This window comes from Hemiscyllium ocellatum, chromosome 42, assembly GCF_020745735.1.
Source record: "Hemiscyllium ocellatum isolate sHemOce1 chromosome 42, sHemOce1.pat.X.cur, whole genome shotgun sequence".
Lineage (NCBI taxonomy): Eukaryota > Metazoa > Chordata > Chondrichthyes > Orectolobiformes > Hemiscylliidae > Hemiscyllium > Hemiscyllium ocellatum.
This window is the reverse complement of record NC_083442.1, coordinates 10,783,475-10,803,641: the sequence shown is the minus strand read 5'-3', so window position 1 is coordinate 10,803,641 and position 20,167 is coordinate 10,783,475. Positions and strand designations below refer to the sequence as shown.

General features: G+C 40.8%; 1 protein-coding gene across 1 annotated transcript; it reads left to right on the top strand.

Annotated features, from left to right (window-relative positions):
• The first annotated feature begins 3,380 nt into the window (after nt 1-3,380).
• Nucleotides 3,381-18,771, top strand: skic8 (SKI8 subunit of superkiller complex). The gene is made up of 11 exons (XM_060853716.1): nt 3,381-3,521; nt 4,526-4,574; nt 4,663-4,690; nt 7,060-7,165; nt 8,607-8,779; nt 10,567-10,715; nt 11,805-11,898; nt 16,785-16,878; nt 16,992-17,084; nt 18,152-18,230; nt 18,373-18,771. The coding sequence occupies exons 2-11, from the start codon at nt 4,563-4,565 to the stop codon at nt 18,460-18,462; spliced, it is 918 nt and encodes a 305-aa protein (XP_060709699.1). The 5' UTR covers nt 3,381-3,521; nt 4,526-4,562; the 3' UTR covers nt 18,463-18,771.
• Nucleotides 18,772-20,167: the final 1,396 nt, after the last annotated feature.

Here is a 20,167-nt window from a genome sequence, read left to right as displayed (position 1 = left end):
TAATAAATTAAAACTTAGTCTCTCAAAGTTACAAAGAAGGTATCTTCCGAAATGCTCGTCATCCTCTCCGCTGATTTTCTTTCCAAAATGCCTCTCTCTGTCAAATTCTTGTGACAGGACCATGCTCTCTGTGAATTCTGCTATTGGGGATGTTTTCTCTGTAATTCTTTTTGTCTAGAATATTAGCTAAAAGTGTGCTGGTATGTTTTATAAATAGATGGTACTTTCTTAAAGAGCTTACATTCATCATCTCTTCAGATGGCAGTTGGCTCTCCCCAATTTTCCAAACTGCCCTCATCTTTATACCCTTAATGACCTCTTAATGTCTTTACTATCAGATTGGTTTGAGGTTGTCAACACAATCAGACTTAAATTTGATAGGTTTTAGTATCTAAGTGCTTGGATTAAATTGATTAGCTAAATTTGAAAAAACTTAGAGAAGTGTATAAGATCATAAGAGGCATGGATAGGGTGAATGCACAGTCTTTTTCCCAGGGTTGGAAAATCGAGGACTGGAGGACATCAGAAGGGTAAGAATAAATGGGAATTTGAGGGGCAATGTTTTTTAGACAGAGGATGATACGCATGTGGGATGAGCTGTCAGTGGAGGTTGTTGAGGTGGGTGCATTAACAATATTTAAAGGGCATTTGAACAAATACATGGGGGATAGGAAAGGTTTGGAAGGATATAGGCCAAGTGTAGGGAGATGGGGTTAGCGTAGATGGACATTTTGATCGGCACAGACCAGTTTGGGCCAAAGGGTCTGTCTGCATGCTGTTGGACTCTATGACTTGCTGTCTTGATAATCGATGGCCTTTGATGGAAAATGTTTCAATTCAGACATTCTCTGTACCAGCACTTTAAACTGCTATTCAGACATTCTTTTTTTTTTCAAATCACTAAGTGTAGGGGAGAAAAACATCATCTTTTAAAGGGACCACACACTTTTCCCCCATTTAACAAAATAGCACTAAACAAATTCCATCAGCAATGTCTCTGCCTCATTTATTGGATTCAATGGGAGGACCATCAAATAAGTGCTAGTGTCCTTGTAGCCACCTCTGGAAGCATTCAGGCAAAATTCCAACCAAATCACGTTAAGGCAACTCAAAGCCAAGACTCCAGCCAGATCATGTTTTCTCAAATTCAAATGGCGAATGTTCCGCCGAAGAGAAATAAAATTCTATAGAAGACACTGAAGCTCTTCTTGAATCACAGAGTCACAGAGATATACAGCAAAGAAACAGACCCTTCAGTCCAACTCATCTACACTGATCATAAACCTAGTCCAATTTGCCAGCACTTGGCCCATATTCCTCTGAATCCTTCCAATTGATTACCCATCCAGTTGTCTTTTAAATGTTATAATTGTCACTGCTTTTCTCTCCCTTCCTTATTTTTAAAGTGACATTGTTTTGATCTATTTTCCCCAAAGATCCAAAACAATGCAAGAGCTTTTAATACAGTAATTACTGCTCCTAGAATTCAAAGAAATCAGCTCCAGCACTGAAAATACATCAAAAAAGGAGCAGCTCTTACAAACACATTTTTTCCCTTCCTCATCTTGGACCTTGGCAGGATTTACATTAATGACAGGAAAGCAGTTGTTGCCAATTGATTAAAATGTAAACTATTGATCCATTATGCTGCATTACACTCTGAGACAAATAAATGATGCCACAGAGCAATGGAGAAGGAATTGAGGCAAATCCTGTGCTCTTGATCCCACTACTTTATGTGACCTTCTGCCTCATAAAGATATGTGGGTTGAGAATTGTCATGTCAACATGGAAACCCACAGAAGAAACATGCCACTAGAGTAGACATCATCCTTAAATTGAGACAGCCAACAGTGTACACTTCAAAAACGGATATTTGAGATGGAGTGAAGCTGCCAAAGGTAGTACACAAATACAAATCCTATCTTTCTTTTTTTATAATATATTTTTATTAAAAAAAAATAGATTTTAAATATTACAACAAATACAAAACAATGCAATTCAAAACAGTACAAAAATAGTACAAAACTAAACCCAAATAATAAAAAAACCCAACCCACCCCCTCATACGAATGTATAAAGATATATAGAGTATAAAATTTTTAAAAAACCTTTATTGGCTATTTAACTAAATAAATAAATACCTAACAACAAACAAGTAAATAGTAATAACTCAGCCCAGCCAAACAAAACACTCACATTCACAGTTCCACCTCCCTGAATATTGGACTTATGAAACACAATCGTTACGGATTTATAAAAGCCCTGGTTAGTGTGGCAGATAAATCTGTGTCCAGGTATTTCAAAAAGGGTTGCCATGTCTTGTAAAATTCTCAGTTTTGTATAGTGTACCATATTTGTGAGAAAATCCAGGGGAATATGCTCCATAACAATCTTCCGCCAACCCGACAGACTTAGGGGGTTTTCTAATATCCAACCGAGCAAGATAATTCTTCCTTGCACAGAACGTAAGAATATTGAAAAGTTTTGCCTTATGCAGTCTGCAGGAAATACAATGGGTAGGCCCAAAAGGAGCGAAATAGGGTCCTTCTCCATCCCTACACCTAAAATCCTCTCCATTGCACCCACCACAGCGCTCCAATATGTTTGAAGCCTGTCACAAGACCAAAGACAATGGGTAAGAGTACCCGTACAGACCTTGCACTTGGGGCATGCTGAAGATACCCCTGGTTTAAATTTTGACAAATGGTCTGGGGCTAAGTGGACCCTGTGGAGAGTCTTCAACTGTGACGCATGGGTCCTATTGCAAATTGATATCTTCCTTGCATTCTCCCAAATATCCTCCCATGCCTCTGAAACAAATCCTATCTTTCTTAATGGGTCATTATTATTGATACACCAAATTAAAATCAAACAGAGTGTGATACTAAATAAAAGCCAAAAGAACTGCAAATACTGTAAATCAAAAGAATTGCTGGAAAAGCTCAGCAGGTCTGGCAGCATCTGTGCAGAGAAATCAGAGTTAATGTTTTGAGTACAGTGACCCGGTTCTGAGGATGGGTCACTCGATCCTAAATGTTAACTCTGATTTCTCCCCACAGATGCTGCCAGACCTGCTGAGCTTTTCCAGCAATTTTTGTTTTTGTTTCAAACAGAGTGCGCCTGGCAACAAATTAATGACAGTTCCTGAGAGGCAGGAAGGGAGGAACTCAGTGAACTCCTGTCTCCCTCATTTCACCCCATCTCTGTAAGTGAACACATTCACAGCCAGAACCTGATCTCTGAACCAGAATGACTTAAAGAATGAAACAAAACCAAAATTGACCGGTGAGGGGGCAAGCACAGTGCGCACGCGCGACACCGGCCCCGCCTACCCGCATGCGGCGTCCTGAACCGGAAGCAGCTGCCGCCGCCGTCTGAATCGTCATTTCCTCCGTGTTGTCATGGTTCTCGAGGCCTACTGAGTGTTTGTGGAGCCTCCGCCTGGAGTCAAAGCAGCGTTCCCTCTTGATTGATGTTACTCGGGGGTTCGGTGGCGGCGGTAGGAGGAGGAGGTGGAGGTGAGCTCCGAGCCGCCAGTCCCGCCGTCTCGCTTCAGGGCCCGTTATAAACCTCATCCGTCACCGCGGGAGTGTAGCAAGGCTGACTGGGTTTATAACGGGGGATGGCAGTGAGGAGAGATGGGCTAGACTGGGCCTGGATTTACCAGAGATTCAGAAGGACGTGAGGGGATTTGACAGAAACATGTAAAATTCTAACAGGCTGAGGATAGACTCGGGTCGAGAGAGTGCCGGTGGAAATGCACAGCGGGTCAGGCAGCCTCCAAGGAGCAGGAGCATCGACGTTTCGAGGGGCTCATGCCTGAAACGTCGACTCTCCTGCTCCTTGGATGCTGCCTGACCTGCTGCACTTTTCCAGCAACACATTTTCAGCTCTGATCTCCAGCATCTGCAGCCCTCACTTTCTCCTCGAACAAATGCACAGCAGGTCAGGCACCGTCTGAGGAGCAGAATCGGCGTTTCGGGCAAAAAGCCTTCATCAAACTAGGTGCAGGGAAGATGTTTTCTCTGAGTGTGTGTGTGTGGGGGGGGGGGGGGGTTCTAGTACCAGGAGCCACAGTCCCAGGATATTGAAAAGCTCATTTAGGACTGAGATAAGGAAAAACTTCCTCACCCAAAGATTAGTTAACCTGTGGAATTTCTTACCAGAAAAGGTTGTAGAGGCCAAGTCACCAAATATGTTTAAGAATCACAGAATAGATGGATTTCCGGAGGCTAAGGGTCATGGCCTTTGGGGAGAGCACAGGCATAAGGTATTGAGATAGAGAGTAAGCTGTGATCATATTGATCAGTATTCCCTCAAAGCTAGCACAGTCGCTCCCATGGTCTGCATATGGTGGTCAGCATGCCATTAACCTCAGGTTCCAGAAGTCTCTTGTGTACGTAGACCTAAAAGGCCCACACAACTGGGAAGATAAGTAGAGGGAATACTAATGTGATTGGCAGAATAGGTTTGATGGCTGAATGGCCTATTTCTCCTCTTCTCAATGTTCATCTTTTTGCAGAGTCACGTTCACAGAGGTCTGATTTAAAGTTTGAAGAATGACCACCCAGGTAAAGAAATATTTGTAAAAGCTGTGAAATGATTTGTTTATCATGGATCCTCTTCATTTGCTGACAGAATTTATCTTTCTGTTTCCAGTACAGTATCCTATTTAAGCAAGAGCATGGTGAGTGTCTCTTCATTATCATTTGGAAGCAAATACCAAAAATTGTGAAAAGTTAGATCTGAATGCTTCAGCTGTGCAGACCAAGCTAAAAGCATGTTTTAATTAAAGGGGAAAATCAAATTCTCCACCAACTCATCATTTATAGTGTAAATGATTATGATTATCACAGTTGTAACAATTGCAAAATTGAATGCATCGGTGTATTTATAGATTATGTTTGCATGGAATGGGAGGTCAAGCATTAGCTTGAGGAAGAGAAGTGAGAGAAGTGTGTAAAACATAATGTAAAACAGTACGTGAAATGGGCGTCGCATCCAGGAACCCGGGTTTAATTCAACCCTCCAGTGTCTGCCTTTGTGGGGTTTGCATGTTCTCCCTCTGTCTATGTGGGTTTCCTCTGGGTATTCCAGTTTCCTGCCACACTCAAGAATAGCAGGTTGGGTGGATTGGCTATTATAATTACCCATATTTTTATTCAGGATGTGCAGGCAAGGTGGATTTGCCATGGGAAACACAGGGTTAAAGGGATGGGGTGGACCTGGGTGGGATACTCTTCAGAAGGTCGCTGAATGGCCTGCTTCCTCTCACGTAGGGATTCTACGATTATGATTCTATGATATATTGCTAGGAAGGAAAGCTGGATAGCTAAGTCCTAATGTTACAAACTCTCTTCATTTCCATATGAGTTTACAGATTTATGATTGGAGAGTGCCACTTCAAAAAAGAAAGCAAGAAGGAGGAGTTTTAAGAATAGTATTTAAGATAACCTTGAGCTTTAGAAAATGAGTTTTTTTTGAAAATCTTTTCACTTGGGATGTTCGCATTGCTAGCTGGCCAGCATTTATTGCCCATCCCTAGTTGCCCTTGAGAAAATTGTGGTGAGCTGCCTTCTTGAACCACTGCAGTCCACCTTTCACTCGCAATGCCATTAGGGAGAGAATTCCAGAAGTTTGACCCAGCAATGGTGAAGGAACAACCATATATTTCCAAGTAAGGATGGTGAGTGGCTTGGAGGGGAGCTTGTAGGTGGTGGTGTTCCTGTATGGTACATACTGGTGCTACTGACTCTTTGTGATGGTGGGAGTGAAATGAGGAATCAATAATCTGATACCCCTGCTAGTATCTTATCACTGAGAACACTAGGAGATATTTTCCACTTGATTAGTAATTCTGTCGAGTAGGGTTGTTGAATTCCACATTTTGAGGTCATTGGATCTTATGGGTTTATAACTGAAGCAGTTTGTGAATTGACTAAATGTTTGTTACATGAATCTCTGATTTTGTACCAGTCAGTGAAGTCCTTTGAAAGTGTAGGAATTAGCCTGAATCTTACAATCTGGGTTAGAATCCTTGTTTCCAACGCAGCTCAGACAAAAGTTCCTCTGTTACCTTCCCAGGAATTTTCCAGGTTGACATTCAGTGGGGAGTCCGTCACAACAAACTATTCTAGCAAACATCAGAATGGATTGTTACAGAAACTATGCCCCTTCTTACTGTAGTAGCTGCTGTATTTCAGGAAATGAAATGTTTAGTAGTTCCAAACTCTCTGACAGCTACTCTGAGCAGCTAAGTGGGACAGGGAGGACGGTGGATGGGTGAAGAGATACCATGGCAAGTAGTGCATGAGGGAATGGGTAGCATGTTTTAGGTATTGATGAGTTTGGGTGTCTGAGTGTTTGATTGGGGATTGTGAGGAAGTCAGTTTTATAACGAGCTAAACCTTAGAGTAGGTTTTAATCTCTCTGGCGTTTCCTGGCTAACTCTAAAGATTAGTAAGTTGGAACTCCCTAAAGTCAATAACTCAAGAGTTGGTGACTTTTTTTCAGAGGGTTCCAGACCCTAGTTAATTACCTATCAGAAATTTGAACCCCTCACACAACTGTAGGTGATAAGAATGGATTCAAGGGGTCTCAGTGCATCTTTCAGATTCCCTCTGGTCTTCAATCACCTGAAGACTGGAAAATCTAGGCCATTGCAACCAATTTGAATCCTAGTTCCCACAAGCAGCAATGTTGTGAGTAGCTAATTAGTTTAATGATGTTACTTCGCTTTGCCTGAATAATTGATTGCTCCCACTGACTTTTCTTCTTGCCTGCTTGCTGTTTTTGTTGCCTGTCATTGTCACCGCTGATTGCTTGTTTAGCCCAACTTTTCATTATCTTGCTTCAAACTCTATAACTTTTTGGTCCTGGATGTTAGTTTTTGATTGATTCAAAACTGCTACCAATCAAATTGCATCCATTTCTCATCTCCCAGGTTAAGGAAGCTTTGCAATCCTTTCTGCATATTATCTCTCTCATTTATTTGTTGAAATAAAGATCTTCAAATGAGTATTCAACACTTTGCTCCTGGTTCTAATATCTTGATAGCTCATGAAGATTCTATCTGGTCTGTGGCTTGGGGAAAAAGTGAGAAGGATAGCTCAGAAACCATAGTGACTGGGTCACTGGATGACCTTGTTAAAGTCTGGAAATGGTAAGTGTCTGATATTCCAACTTGTGGAACTTGGAACTTTGCCTTGGTGCAAAAGTCAGCATCCTTAGATCAAAATAGTTTAATGGTTTAACTTTAAAGAACACTGGAGAAATAAGTAGGACTGGTTTGGTACTTTTCCCTTCATGGGGACTATTGGCTGCAGCCCACCAAATCTGTCAATATGGTTTGAATTTTTTGTCTTTGTTGATTAGAGACTAAATTAATTTAAATTTGAGTGACTGGATCAGTTTGTACATGACTGATGACTTGTTTTTATTTAGTTTGAGATCTCACATGCTGCAGGCTTGTGGTGTCTCAATTCTTAAAGGTTCTGCTCTGGGATGTCATTTTGTACAAACTTGTACAAAGGAGTGGAATCAATTTTGATTTCCATTTCCATGACAATCTTTAAAATCTTACCATGTCTCACAGTGGTAAGATATTAAAGGAGAAACACAATAACTTCATATATTTTCAAGTTGTTGTAGCTGAATTCTTATCACTGGAAAATTCTGTACTGTCCAGTAGGAGAGTTAGATAATCTTTTTATTATAATGAGAATTAATTTTATTCAATTCTTTAGTAAATTTGCTTAGTACCTTAAACCAGGCCGTGAGTAATGCTGAGGCATCGGGTTGGAAGTATAGAAAAGGGCCAGTAGCTAAAAATAAATTAACAAATGATTTTTGTAAATTCAGTATTTTACTGAATGTTTATTCTTGGCTAGATACATTTTCTCAGTTAGGAATTCAGATTCACTTGTATATTCTGTAGTAAACTAATGACCTGTTGCATGACCTCACTTGTTGCAAACAGTATTCACCCACACATATATAAGCTGCTGGCAGTATTGCAAATGTCCCTGTAACTCACCAAATGCTAAATAATGTTATTTGAATTCCATTGATATTACATGAAAGGTCTGCACATAACCTGATTTGTGCATGTTCTAATTGAATGGAGCAGAATTGAGGGGCTGAATGACTTATTCTGACCAAAATCAAGTCTCTTAATACCTTTAACAAAAAAAAGCCATCAATCTAAGATTAAAAGTTGATAAAGTATCAATTGCCATTTGAGAAAGAGAATTCTGTGAAAAATTACTTTCTAATTTCCTTCCTAAAATATTTGCCTGCACAATTTTAAAACAATCCTTCCGAGTGCTAGCGGAAACAGTTTCTCTCTCTGTCCCATCAGTATTTTAAACCTTTATCCAGTCACCACAAAAACAGCAGTAACCCTTTGCCCTTGTGATTACCCTGTTTTCCGAAGTATAAATTTGAGCTTGTGAGATTAGAAACTTGTATTAGCAGTAGAGTAATGGGTTTTGTAGTGTAGGCTGATGACCGAACTGTTGTGGACTTTGGTTGGGAGTGGCACGCAGGAGATCTGCTCTGTTTTTCGGTTTTGCTTCAGTTTTCATGTATCTCTTCTGTTCCAGGGTGGATGAGAAGCTGGAACTGCAATGGACTCTAGAGGGTCATCAACTAGGTGTTGTGTCAGTTGACATTAATCACACTGGCACCACTGCAGCTTCCAGTTCTCTGGATGCACATATCCGCCTTTGGGATTTAGAATCAGGCAAACAGATTAAGTCTTTGGATGCTGGACCAGGTAATATTGTTTTCAATAAATTACTGCTACTTGATTACATTTGTGACTGCAACTTATATAATTAACAAATATTGGTTGAATTCTAATGATTTGTGCGTTCACATGTTATTCTCAACAATTTGAATCAAGCAGCTCTGGATATTGCTGTCAATGCTGAATCTTGCTGCTTTGTTCCATGCGTCTGGCCATGATGAACTTTGTGTAGTCATTTCAAATGCTATCTCCAGCCAGTAGAGATCAGCTCCCATCCAACATAAGATGTTACTGTATCCTGGTGGATACTCGACAGATTACTTGATGTTATTCTGCAAAATATTCCTGATTTGAAGAGATGAGAAAGATTAAATTCAAATAAATTAATTCAGAAGCTGTTTTATATTCTCAAGTTTTCAAAATTCAGGAAATTTCAGGGTGGTGGAGGGATGAAATGGAGGATTCAAGATTGAAGATCAAATAGTGATAAACACAGCCAAGAAAACTGATCAATTGTTTAAAATCTCAATGAACAGCCCAGTCTAGTCACAAGAATCTACAGGTTTGAAGAGGAATCTGAAGTTGATTCAGTTTTCTGAGAGTTAATCTGCAGAGTAAAAGACAGAGATCTATAGCACAGAAAAGGATCCTTGGGCTCATTGCGATTCCATTCGGATTCCAATTTCCTGTATGTCTTGGCATTGCAAATACACATCTAAATATGTCTTAAATGTTCAAAGGGTTTCTGCAGCTACCACCCTGACAGGGAAAGAGTTCCGGATTCCACACACATCCTCGAAAGCTTCTGCCCTTTACCTTACATCTGAGACTCCTGACTATTGATCTCTCCATCAAGTTTCTTCCTGTCAACTCATCTATGCTCCTCATAATTTTATAAATCTCAATCCTGTCCCCCATCAATCTCCTCTGCTCTTAGGAAAGCAACTTCAGTTTAAATGCGTGTTTGAATTTGGGTGTCGTGTGTTAGATTTAAATTGTAAATTGGGAAATAATTCACACAGTTTGTCTATCTGAACCTTCATATCAGTGTACAATCTGATAGTGATGGGCAGTGTTAAACTCCATTCTCAGTGAAATGTGAGGTTAATGAATTGCTAGTTTATTATAACTTTTACAGTTCAGTTGTGTGACAGAGGCTTTAGGTCTGTAACTGCAATTTATTTTTCACGATCGTCTTAATTCTCTGGCTGTTATGGAGTCATGGAGATGTACAGCTTGGAAACAGACCTTTTGGTCCAACCTGTCCATGCTGGCCAGATATCCCAATCCAATCTAGTCCCACCTGCAAGCACCTGGCCCATATCACTCCAAACCCTTCCTATTCATATACCCATCCAAATGTCTTTTAAATGTTGCAATTGTACCAGCCTCCGCCACTTTCTCTGGCAGCTCATTCCATACACGTGCCACCCTCTGCATGAAAAAGTTATAGCTCAAACCCTGCAACCCTGGCAACATCCTTATAAATCTTTTCTGAACCCTTTCAAGTTTCACAACATCTTTCAGATAGGAAGGAGACCAGTTTCTGTTCTTGTTTTTCTTTTTCTTTGTCTCAAATAGATGGTCTGACTTTATCACTGACTTATTATCTGCTCCTGACTTGTGAAACTCTTTCATGTTTTCAAGTTTGTTCAAACTGTGTACAGGACGAGGAATGTAGCAGCTGCAAATCAAATTAGATTTTCTAGTTTACTCAGCAGTGATTTTTTTTTCTCTCTTCCACAAATTTTAATGTTATGTTTTGTGTTAAATAACCAACACTGGTTTTAATGAAGTACTTTGTTTTCATTCAGTTGACGCCTGGTCCGTGGCTTTCTCTCCAGATGGCAAGTTTTTAGCCACAGGGAGTCATTTGGGGAAAGTTAATATCTTTGGTGTTGAAAGTGGAAAGAAGGAATCTTCCTTGGATACAAGAGGGAAATTCATCCTCAGTATTGCATATGTAAGACAAACCAGAAGACTAATTTTCTTTAGTTTATGTGCTATCTTGAATCTCGGTAAAGCATTTTCTTTCTAATTCAACTGAATATTCTGTCTAATCCATCTCCAACAGTTTTCTCCTGCAAGTAGACCAGATTTCCCCCTAAATTCAGGAGTTTATTTTTACTGCACGTGCATATTAGCTGGGAACACGATCGGGGCCATTATACTTTAAGCCTGTTATTATATACACAGTTTATGATCTCAGTGCCTCCCTACCTTGGTAATTTATTCCTTCAGCCAAACAATGCTCTGAAATACTCCTCCAATTCTGATCTTTTATTCTGTATAAGTTTCCTGACGATCCATTAAAGGTTCTGCTCTATTAATGGCCTCCATCTGCCTCGATCTGAGTGACTTGAAGCCAAATTCTGTTTGATGCCACTGCAATGAAGCGTTAAAGGCAATATATAAGCGCAGGTTGGTGCATGGCTTAATCTTGTGCCTGTAACCACATAGACTGTAAAATTGTGGCAGTCTAATATAATGCAGATTATAATGGAAAGAGACTTGATACAAGTATGACTATTTTATGTTACAGTCGGTAAATGAGCTCAGAGTAACAGTAGTTTTAAATCTTGCCTGCTTTCTTTTGACATGCTCAAACTGAATGACCAATGGCAATTAGAGACGAGTCTATTTACCATGAACAAGAAAAATGTGTAAGCTCTTGTCTGATAGCCATATGGGAAGTTACCTACCTGACCTTAACCATGTTTGGAGGTGGGAAATGTCACATTCCAGAAAAGGATTATTAAACACAATTGCAGCATGTCAGTTCTCACAATGGACTGAATGGCCATTGCCACTGATTTATTATGCCCTTAAATTTTGCTCTCTGGTGAAGTCTTTTATTGGGTGGAGTTGAATAGAATTAACTAGTTTCAGTGAAAAGTAAGCTGTTTGCTCTTTAACAATATCTGTGTTTTATGACTAATTCTGTGTTGCTCAGTGCAGAATGTGAGAGCATCATGTGAGACATTCTTTTATGGCATATGCAGTGGAATCTATGTTGATTCATGTTAAAAAAAAAATCTTGTGGTCACTGCAGAGTCCCGATGGGAAGTACCTCGCCAGTGGTGCTATAGACGGTATCATCAACATATTTGATATTGCAACTGGAAAGCTTCTGCATACGCTAGAAGGTAAAAATGCTGGGGTTCTGCATGAGCGATAAGTGGAAACCAATTCTGACACAATGTGTAATCCCAAATTTTCTGGATGATGTGACTCTAGCGGCACTCAAGAAGCTCAGTAACATCCAGGAAAAAAACGCTCGACTTGCAGTAGGTCAGCATATGGTGTGATTGAGGAAAAGGTCGACATTAAGTCAAGTCAGTCTAATAGGAAGAACAGGCATGGCCAGGTTAATGAACATAGCCAGATGGTGGTCTGAAGTGTATTTATTTTAAAGCAAGGAATGTGACAGGTAAGGCATATGAGCTTCGAGCCTCGATTAGGAGGTGGGAACTATGATGATGTAGTCATTAAAGGAATTTGGTTGAGACAAGGGCAGGACTGGCAACTCAGTGTTCTAGGATTTAGATATTTAGATAGCGAAGAATGTATCCATTACTGATTAAGGAGAGTGTCAGAGAGGATATCTGGGAGAACTCATCCAGCAAGGCTATATGGTCTGGACTCAGGGATATAAAGGTGCAATCAATATAATTTGGCTATGCTATGGGTCTCCTAATAGCCAGTGGGAGATGGAGGAATGTAAGCAGATCTTAGATGTAAAAACAACAGAGTTGTTGTCATGGGTGATTTTAATTTCTTAAAGATTGACTGGGACTCCCTTATTGTCAGGTGTTTAGATGGGACTGAACTTGTTAGGTGCATCCAGGAGGGTTTCTTGAAACAATATGTATATAGTCAAACTAAGGAATAGGCTGTACTATACCTTATATGGGAGAATGAGACTGGTCAGGTGATCAAAGTTTCATTGGGGAAGCATTTTGAGATCAGTGGTCATAATTAAGTCATTTTTAAGATAGTAATGGATAGAATAAGAATGGTCCTTGGGTGAAGGTTAAATACAACAGTATTAGGCAGGAACTGGCGTAATGAGATTGGGGGCAACAGTTAAAGGGCAAGTCCACATCTAACATATGGGAATCTTTTAAATGCCAATTGATCAGATTTCAGAACCAGCATCTTCCTGTGAGGTTGAAAGATAAGGATGGAATGATTCAGGAACCTTGGATGACAAGAGATATTGAAGGTTTAGTCAAAAAGAAAAAGGAAGCGTATATCTAACATTTAGGAAACTGAAATCAAGCAAGCCTCTTAACAAATATAAAGGGAACAGAAGGTAACTCAAACAAAGAATTAGTATGCCTACCCTGGCAAGTACGTTTAAGGATAATCTTGACATTTAATATGTACATTAGGAGCAAGAGAGTAGCTCGGGCAAGGGTAGATCCACTCAAGAACAACAAGGGTATTTGTGTGTAGCCCAGAGGAAGTAGGTGAGGTCATTAATGATTACTTTTCATCGGTATTCACCAAGGAGAAAGGCGTGGATGATAAGATTAAGGAGGCTATGTTGATATTCTCGGGCATATCAATGCAAGTCTCCAGGCCCTGATGGATTCTGTCCCAAGATACTGAGGAAGGCAAGGGAGAAGATTGCTGGGGCCTTGACAGATATCTTTGCATCCATATTAGCCAGAGGCAATGTACTAGAAGACTGGAGAATAAACTATGTTGCTTCTTTGTTCAAGAATGGCAACAGTATGATCCAGGAAATTATTGGCCAGTGAGCCTTACAAGATTAGTAGGGAAATTATTGGAGAAGATTCTTAAGAACACAATTTACTCACATTTGGAAAATAATAGACTTATTAGGGATAGTCAGTGTTACATTATATAGGAGAGGTCTTTTCTCACAAATTTGATTGAGGATTTTGAGGAAGTGATGAAGCTGATTGAGAGTGGGACAGTGGATGTTCACTAAAGCATTTGACAGGGTCAAGTAGGCTGATTCCTTCGTCAGATTCCTGATGAAGAGCTTCTGCTTGAAAAGTCAACTCTCCTGCACAGATGAGCCTGAGCGGCTGTGCTTTTCCAGCATTGTAGTTTTTGACTCTGATCTCCAGCATCTGCAGTCCTCACTTTCTCCTAGGCTGATACAAAACATTAAACTACATGGGATCCACAGTGCTTTGGTAAGTTGGATATAAAATTGGATTGGTCATAGAAGATAGAAGGTAGCTGTGGAGGGGTGTTTTTTGACTGGAGGTTTGTGGCCAGTGGTGTTCTCCAGGGATCAGTGCTGGGACCTCTAGTGTTTGATAAAAGTTATTTGGATGAAAGTGTGAATAGTCTGATTACTAAATTTGAAAACAATGCAAAAATTAGTGGAGTTGTGTAAAGTGAGGAAGGTCGTCAAAGCATGTAGCAGGACATAGATCTGTTGAAAAACTGAGTGAAGAAATGGCAGATGGAGATTAAGCCGTACAAGTGTGAGATGATGCATTTGAGAGGTCAAATGTAAAAGGAATGTATACAGAAAAGTGTACTCTGGCAGATTGAAATGATAGTTACCTGATCCAGGTGATTGAAGAAGGTGTGTACACGTTGGAAATATCAAATACTAGGGGACATCAGTTTTAAGGTAAGAGGAGAAAAGTTTAAAGGAATAGTACAAGGATAGATTTTTATAGAGAGGATAGTAGGTGTCTGGAATGCATTGCCTGGAAGGGTGATAGAAGCAGATATGATAAGTGTTTAAGAGGCATTCAGACAGGTAATAGAGGGACACAGACATGTGTAGGCAGATGGAATTAGCATCATGGTAGGCACAAACATGGTAGACCTGTGGGCTTGTTCTTGTACTATGTTCCTGTATTGGAGTGCACAAACTGTAAGCAATTAAGGCATGGCACAATGGCTTAGTGATTAGCAGTACTGCCTCACAACACACGGGGATCTGGGTTTGATTCCAGTCTTGGACAACTATGGAGTTTGCACATTCTCTCCAACATGAGTTTCCTCCCACAGTCCAGAGAGGTGCATGCATTGGCCATGCCAAATTGCCTGTAGTGTGTAGGGACCTGTAGGCTAGATGGATTCGCTATGGGAAATGCACGGTTACAGGGTTGGAACGGGAAGGGGTGTACTTCGTGTCTTTGGAGGTCAGTGTGGATTTGATGGGCTGAATTCCACTGTAGGGATTCTATGATTCAACAAGGCAGCTCACCACCACCTTCTCAGGGGAAATTAGGGATGAGCAATAGCCAGGGATGCCTGCACATACCAAGAATAAACATTTCTTAGCTATGGCATGAAATTGGGTGAACAGAAAAGTATGGATTCAGGCTTGTAATCCTTCATGTGGTTATTTTCTGTGGAAGGTGAGAGGCCATTAAGCACCAGCAATCAGTGTTGCATTGACTGGGGCGTCAGTGGTCTTTAAGGAGTTTGTGGCTTGGTATGTGTTGTTAGTGACAAAGGAATGATATTTGTTGCATAAAATAAACTTTAATGAACAATCAAGTGACCTCTCTAACAAGAATTTCACCTCTGTTGCTGTGTAGTGTCTCAGTGTGGGGTCTTCAGGTTGTCCAAGCAACCAATCACTTTTTAAAGAATTCTAAGGGGCACCCAGCAGAAAGTCAATGATCACTAATGGAAGATCATTTAATTTTTTTTACACACATTAAAGATGGGATATATGAGGGATGAGGCTAAAGTATTGCAACAAACCCATGACTCCCACAGTTACCTCAACTATACATGCTTAAACCCCACTCCCTGCAAAGATTCTGTCCCATTCTTCCAATTCCTCCACCTCCATCGCATCTGTTCTGATAGTGCTAACTTCGAAAGAGGGATCTTCCAAATGTCTACCACTTTTCTCAACTGAGTGTTCCTGTGATTGACAGGGACCTTAGGCGTGTCCAACCCAATTCCCTCACTTCATCCCTCATCCCCTCTGTTCCCTTGCACAACACCAATAGCACCCTCCTTGTCCTCACCCATCAGCATCCACATTCAAAGGTCCATTCGCCACCATTTCTATCATGTCCAGTGAGATGCTACCATCAGACGTTCTCCTCTTCTCCCCTCCCTTGTCAGCATTTCACAGGAACTATTCCCTCTGGGACAGCTTTGTCCATTCTTCCTCCGTTCCCATCATCTCCCCGCAGCACATGACACCTTCCAATGTAATCACATAAGGTGTAACACCCGCCCTTTTACTTCCTCTCTCCTTACTATCTAAGATACATTTCCAGGTGAAGCAACAATTTACTTGCTTTTCACTCTGTCTAGTCTAGCCTGGTGTATTCACTACTCATGATGGGGTCTCCTCTACACTACAGAGACAAAACTTGGACTAGGTGACTGCTTTGTAGCATACCCACATTCTGTTCACAAAAATGACCCTGCACTTCGGTTTGCCTGCCACTTCAACCCACAGTTCCCTGCTCATTATCTCTGTCTTGGGCTTGCTACAGTGCTCCAGTGAAGCTTAGCGCAAACTGGAAGAACAGCACTTCATTTTTCACTTGGGAACGCTGCAATCTTCTGGACTTTATCAAGTTCAATAATTTTGCGGCCTGATCACTTACCCCAACCCGTACATCTGGGCTTTGCCATCACATTGGCTGCTGTATAAATAACCCATTGTCAGTCCCTAATCCCCATTAGCAGCTACTGCTATGTCTGCTCCACTGCTTTTCTCTCTCCCTCTCTATCTGGGTTCCATGTCCACCTACCATTTACTGCTTCCCCAACCCTTCTCTAGCATATATGCTAACCTTTTCCTAATTACAATCAGTTCTGAAGAAGGATCAGCGGCCCTGAAATGTGAACTCTGGTTTCTGTCCACGGATGCTGCCAGATCTGCTGAGTTTTTCCAGCAATTATTCTCCATGGTGTCGGCCAATCAGCATCTCGTTATTTAAAAAACATTGATTCTTTTCACATTGGTATTTTTGTAAATTGTTCTAATTTTTAAAAAAACTTTGGTAAGATGTGTCTTTTGTCAGCAATCTTTTTAAAATAGTTTGTTTTTTACTTTTAGGTCACGCCAAGCCAATTCGATCTCTGACTTTCTCTCCGGATTCTCAGCTTCTAATTACAGCCTCTGATGATGGCTACATCAAGATTTATGATGTGTAAGAGATTGTATTATACTCACTCCATTTATTTGTATGAGATGATGTTCTGGTACTTCCCATACATGGTGTGGGCGCAGTTAATACAACTCCTAAATCTGATCTTCCTACAGCCAACATGCCAGTCTTGCGGGTACACTAAGTGGTCATGGATCTTGGGTACTGAGTGTGGCTTTCTGTCCAGATGACGCACATTTTGTATCAAGGTAATGGTGGAATGAATGTTTTAAATTTTGAAATATTCTTTCAAACTCTCAGACCTGAAATTGTGATACGTCGTTGAGAGTTTTTTTGAGATTCTCTCTGCCATTTCAGTGGGGACATTCACTAGTTTAAATTAATGGGTTGGGGAATTTCAGATTAGCTTTATTTGTGCACTAGTGTCCAATATTGCGGCTTTGCAGCCTGAGTGTCCTACTGAATTCCAAAACTAAGGTTTCTAAGGCTATTCAGTTGGTCTCTAACCCTTTCAACAGAACAACTTGTGATTGGTGCACCTTGTTTTTAATCTGAGAGTAGCAATAATAATTTCAGAACCTTGGTGCACATTTGTTGTTTCTTCATATATGTGCTGTATTTCCTACCGGTTTGAGGTGATTTCTGATCAAATACATTTAGTTGAAAGATAAATGTGGTAAAATGTACAACAGTATTTTCTTTTACGTTCACTGTGTAATCAAGGTGCTGATTTGTGAAATCGTCGAATTCCTACAGTGTGGAAAAAGGCCACTCCAACCACTGAATCCACACTGACTGTCAGAAGAGCATGTCTCCTACACCTACCTTATAATCCACATTTACCATGGCTAACCTACCTAGGCTACACATCTCTGGACACTATGGGAATGTTAGCATTGCCAATCCACATAACTGCACGTCTTTGGACTGTGGGGTGAAACCAGAGTATCCACTGGAAACCCACACAGACGTGGGGAGAATGTACACACTCCACACAGTCACCGAAATGGCAACCACTGTGCCACCGTGCTGCTTGTGGGATTACTTTTTTTTTGCTTTTTCTTGACTGTGGCCCAGCCACTACAGAGTCAGTCGACTAAACTGAGGAAACTCTCAATCTCCTCCCTATGGGATTATAGAGTAACGGAGGCCTTTCAACACATTGTGCTATGCTGGCTGTCTAGTTCTTGTAATTAGCCTGACACTTCTGTTCCCATAACCCTGTGAATGATTCACCAATTTGAGTTAGAGGTGTATGGCTTACTCCTGTTCCTAGTCGGTTTGTTTGTAACCAATTGCATGTTTTCTGCAACAGCTCTTCTGACAAAAGCGTAAAGGTTTGGGATGTTGCCTCAAGAAGTTGTGTGCACACATTCTTCGATCACCTGGACCAGGTAACTGTCCTTCCAATCTGCCAGTATACACTTTGAATCCCTGAATTCTCAGCAGTAAATATTGTAGTTCTGTCTCTTTTGATCTTTAAAAATGCCTCATTACATAGATATTCTAAGTAAAACCATGTTGCTTTCTCAACAGGTCTGGGGTGCAAAGTACAATGGGAATGGATCAAAAATTGTCTCCGTGGCAGATGATCGTGAGATCCATATTTATGACTGTCCTATCTGAAGTTTGCTTGCACTACGTAAAGTTGCACCCTGAGTTCTCCGTGCACAAGCTCAGAGTGGTGCCTATGTGGGAATGGGTGAAAGCCAATAAGCTGCTTTTTATAATGACTGAAATATTATGGAACCAAAAGGAGGGATCATGGAGTCCTGTTTGAACCAGTTCAACAGTTCCAAGATTTGTTTTAATTTAGTATATCTGGCTTTTCCCACAAAAGGAACTTTTATTGTATTTCTGTTGATGTTGTATCCCATTAAGGCTTGATTTTTGTTCTTATTCATGAGGTTGCCTGAATAAACCGTGTTTTATAAATGTGGTGTACTGTGATTTAATGCAGCCAAAACCCTGCACTGATAGGAACAATAGCTGATGAGCTGTTTAGACCAAGGCTTCCCAAAGGGGTGTCAGGATCTCCAGTGGAGCCGTGAGCTCCAAAGCAGTGATGGCTGACTGCGCTGCTCACCTCATGCCTCACCTAGGTCTTCTCCTCTTGCTTTCACAGGTAACCGAGGGATTGTGACTACTTTCAAACATTGAAATGAGGGTCAGTGCTGGGAAACATTTTTCGAAGCACTGGTTTAAACTGTTTTATGGGTTAATTTGTCAGTGTTGCTTAGTTCTGGGCTGAAGCTTAGATTACTTGCATTTGAAAGTTGGCACTTTATTGGTGTTTACAGGCACAAAAGGGAGGCCCATTGGATCTATACTGGTAGACAAAAATCTGACTGCACCAATCCTACTTTCCAGCTCTTGAACCCATAGCCCTGGAGGCAATGGCAATGCAAGTGACCATCTAAACATTACTAAATGTTACAATAATTTCTGACTCTATTCACTACAGTAGTGGGTTCCAGATACCCAGCATACTTTGTTCAACTCTCCATTTAACTTTCCAACACTTAACTATTGCCTCCACTATTGACCCCTCCTCTAATTGAAGACAGTAGTCACAGGTGAGGTGCCAGAAGACTGGAGGTTGGCTAACATGATACCGTTATTTAAGAAAGGTGGTAAGGACAAGCCAGGGTTCTGTAGACCTGTGAGCCTGACATCGGTGGTGGACAAGTTGTTGGAGTGAATCCTGAGAGACAGGATTTACACACATTTGGAAAGGCAAGGACTGATTAGGGATAGTCAATATGGTTTGTGTGCGAGAAATAGTGTTTCACAAACTTGATTGAGTTTTTTGAAGAAGTAACAAAGAAGATTGAAGGCAGAGCGATGTACTTGATCTGTGTGGATTTCAGTAAGGTGTTCAACAAGGTTCCCCATGAGAGACTGGTTATCAAGGTTAAATCTTATGGAATGCAGGGAGAACTAACCGTTTGGATATAGAACTGGCTTGAAGGTAGAAGTAGAAAGTGGTAGTGGAGAGTTGTTTTTTAGTCTGGAGGCCTGTAACCAGTGGAGTGCCACAAGGATCGGTGCTGGGTCCACTACTTTTTGTCATTTATGTAAATGATTTGGATATGAACATAGGAAGTTTGCAGATGACACCAAAATTGGATATGTAGTGGATAGCGAAGAAGATTACCTCAGATTACAATGGGATTTTGATCAGATGGAGTTTAATGCAGCGAGATGCTGCATTTTGCGAAAGCAAATCTTAGCAAGGCTTATACACTTAACAGGAAGGTCCTAGGGAGTGAACAAAGACCTTGGAGTGCAGGTTCATAGCTCCTTGAAAGTAGAGTCGCAGGTAGATAGG

Coding starts and splice junctions, on each gene's coding strand:
- skic8 (XM_060853716.1), top strand. Junction 10,716..11,804: donor TCATCCTCAGTATTGCATAT/GTAAGACAAACC, acceptor TGGTCACTGCAG/AGTCCCGATGGGAAGTACCT. Junction 18,231..18,372: donor TCTTCGATCACCTGGACCAG/GTAACTGTCCTT, acceptor CTTTCTCAACAG/GTCTGGGGTGCAAAGTACAA.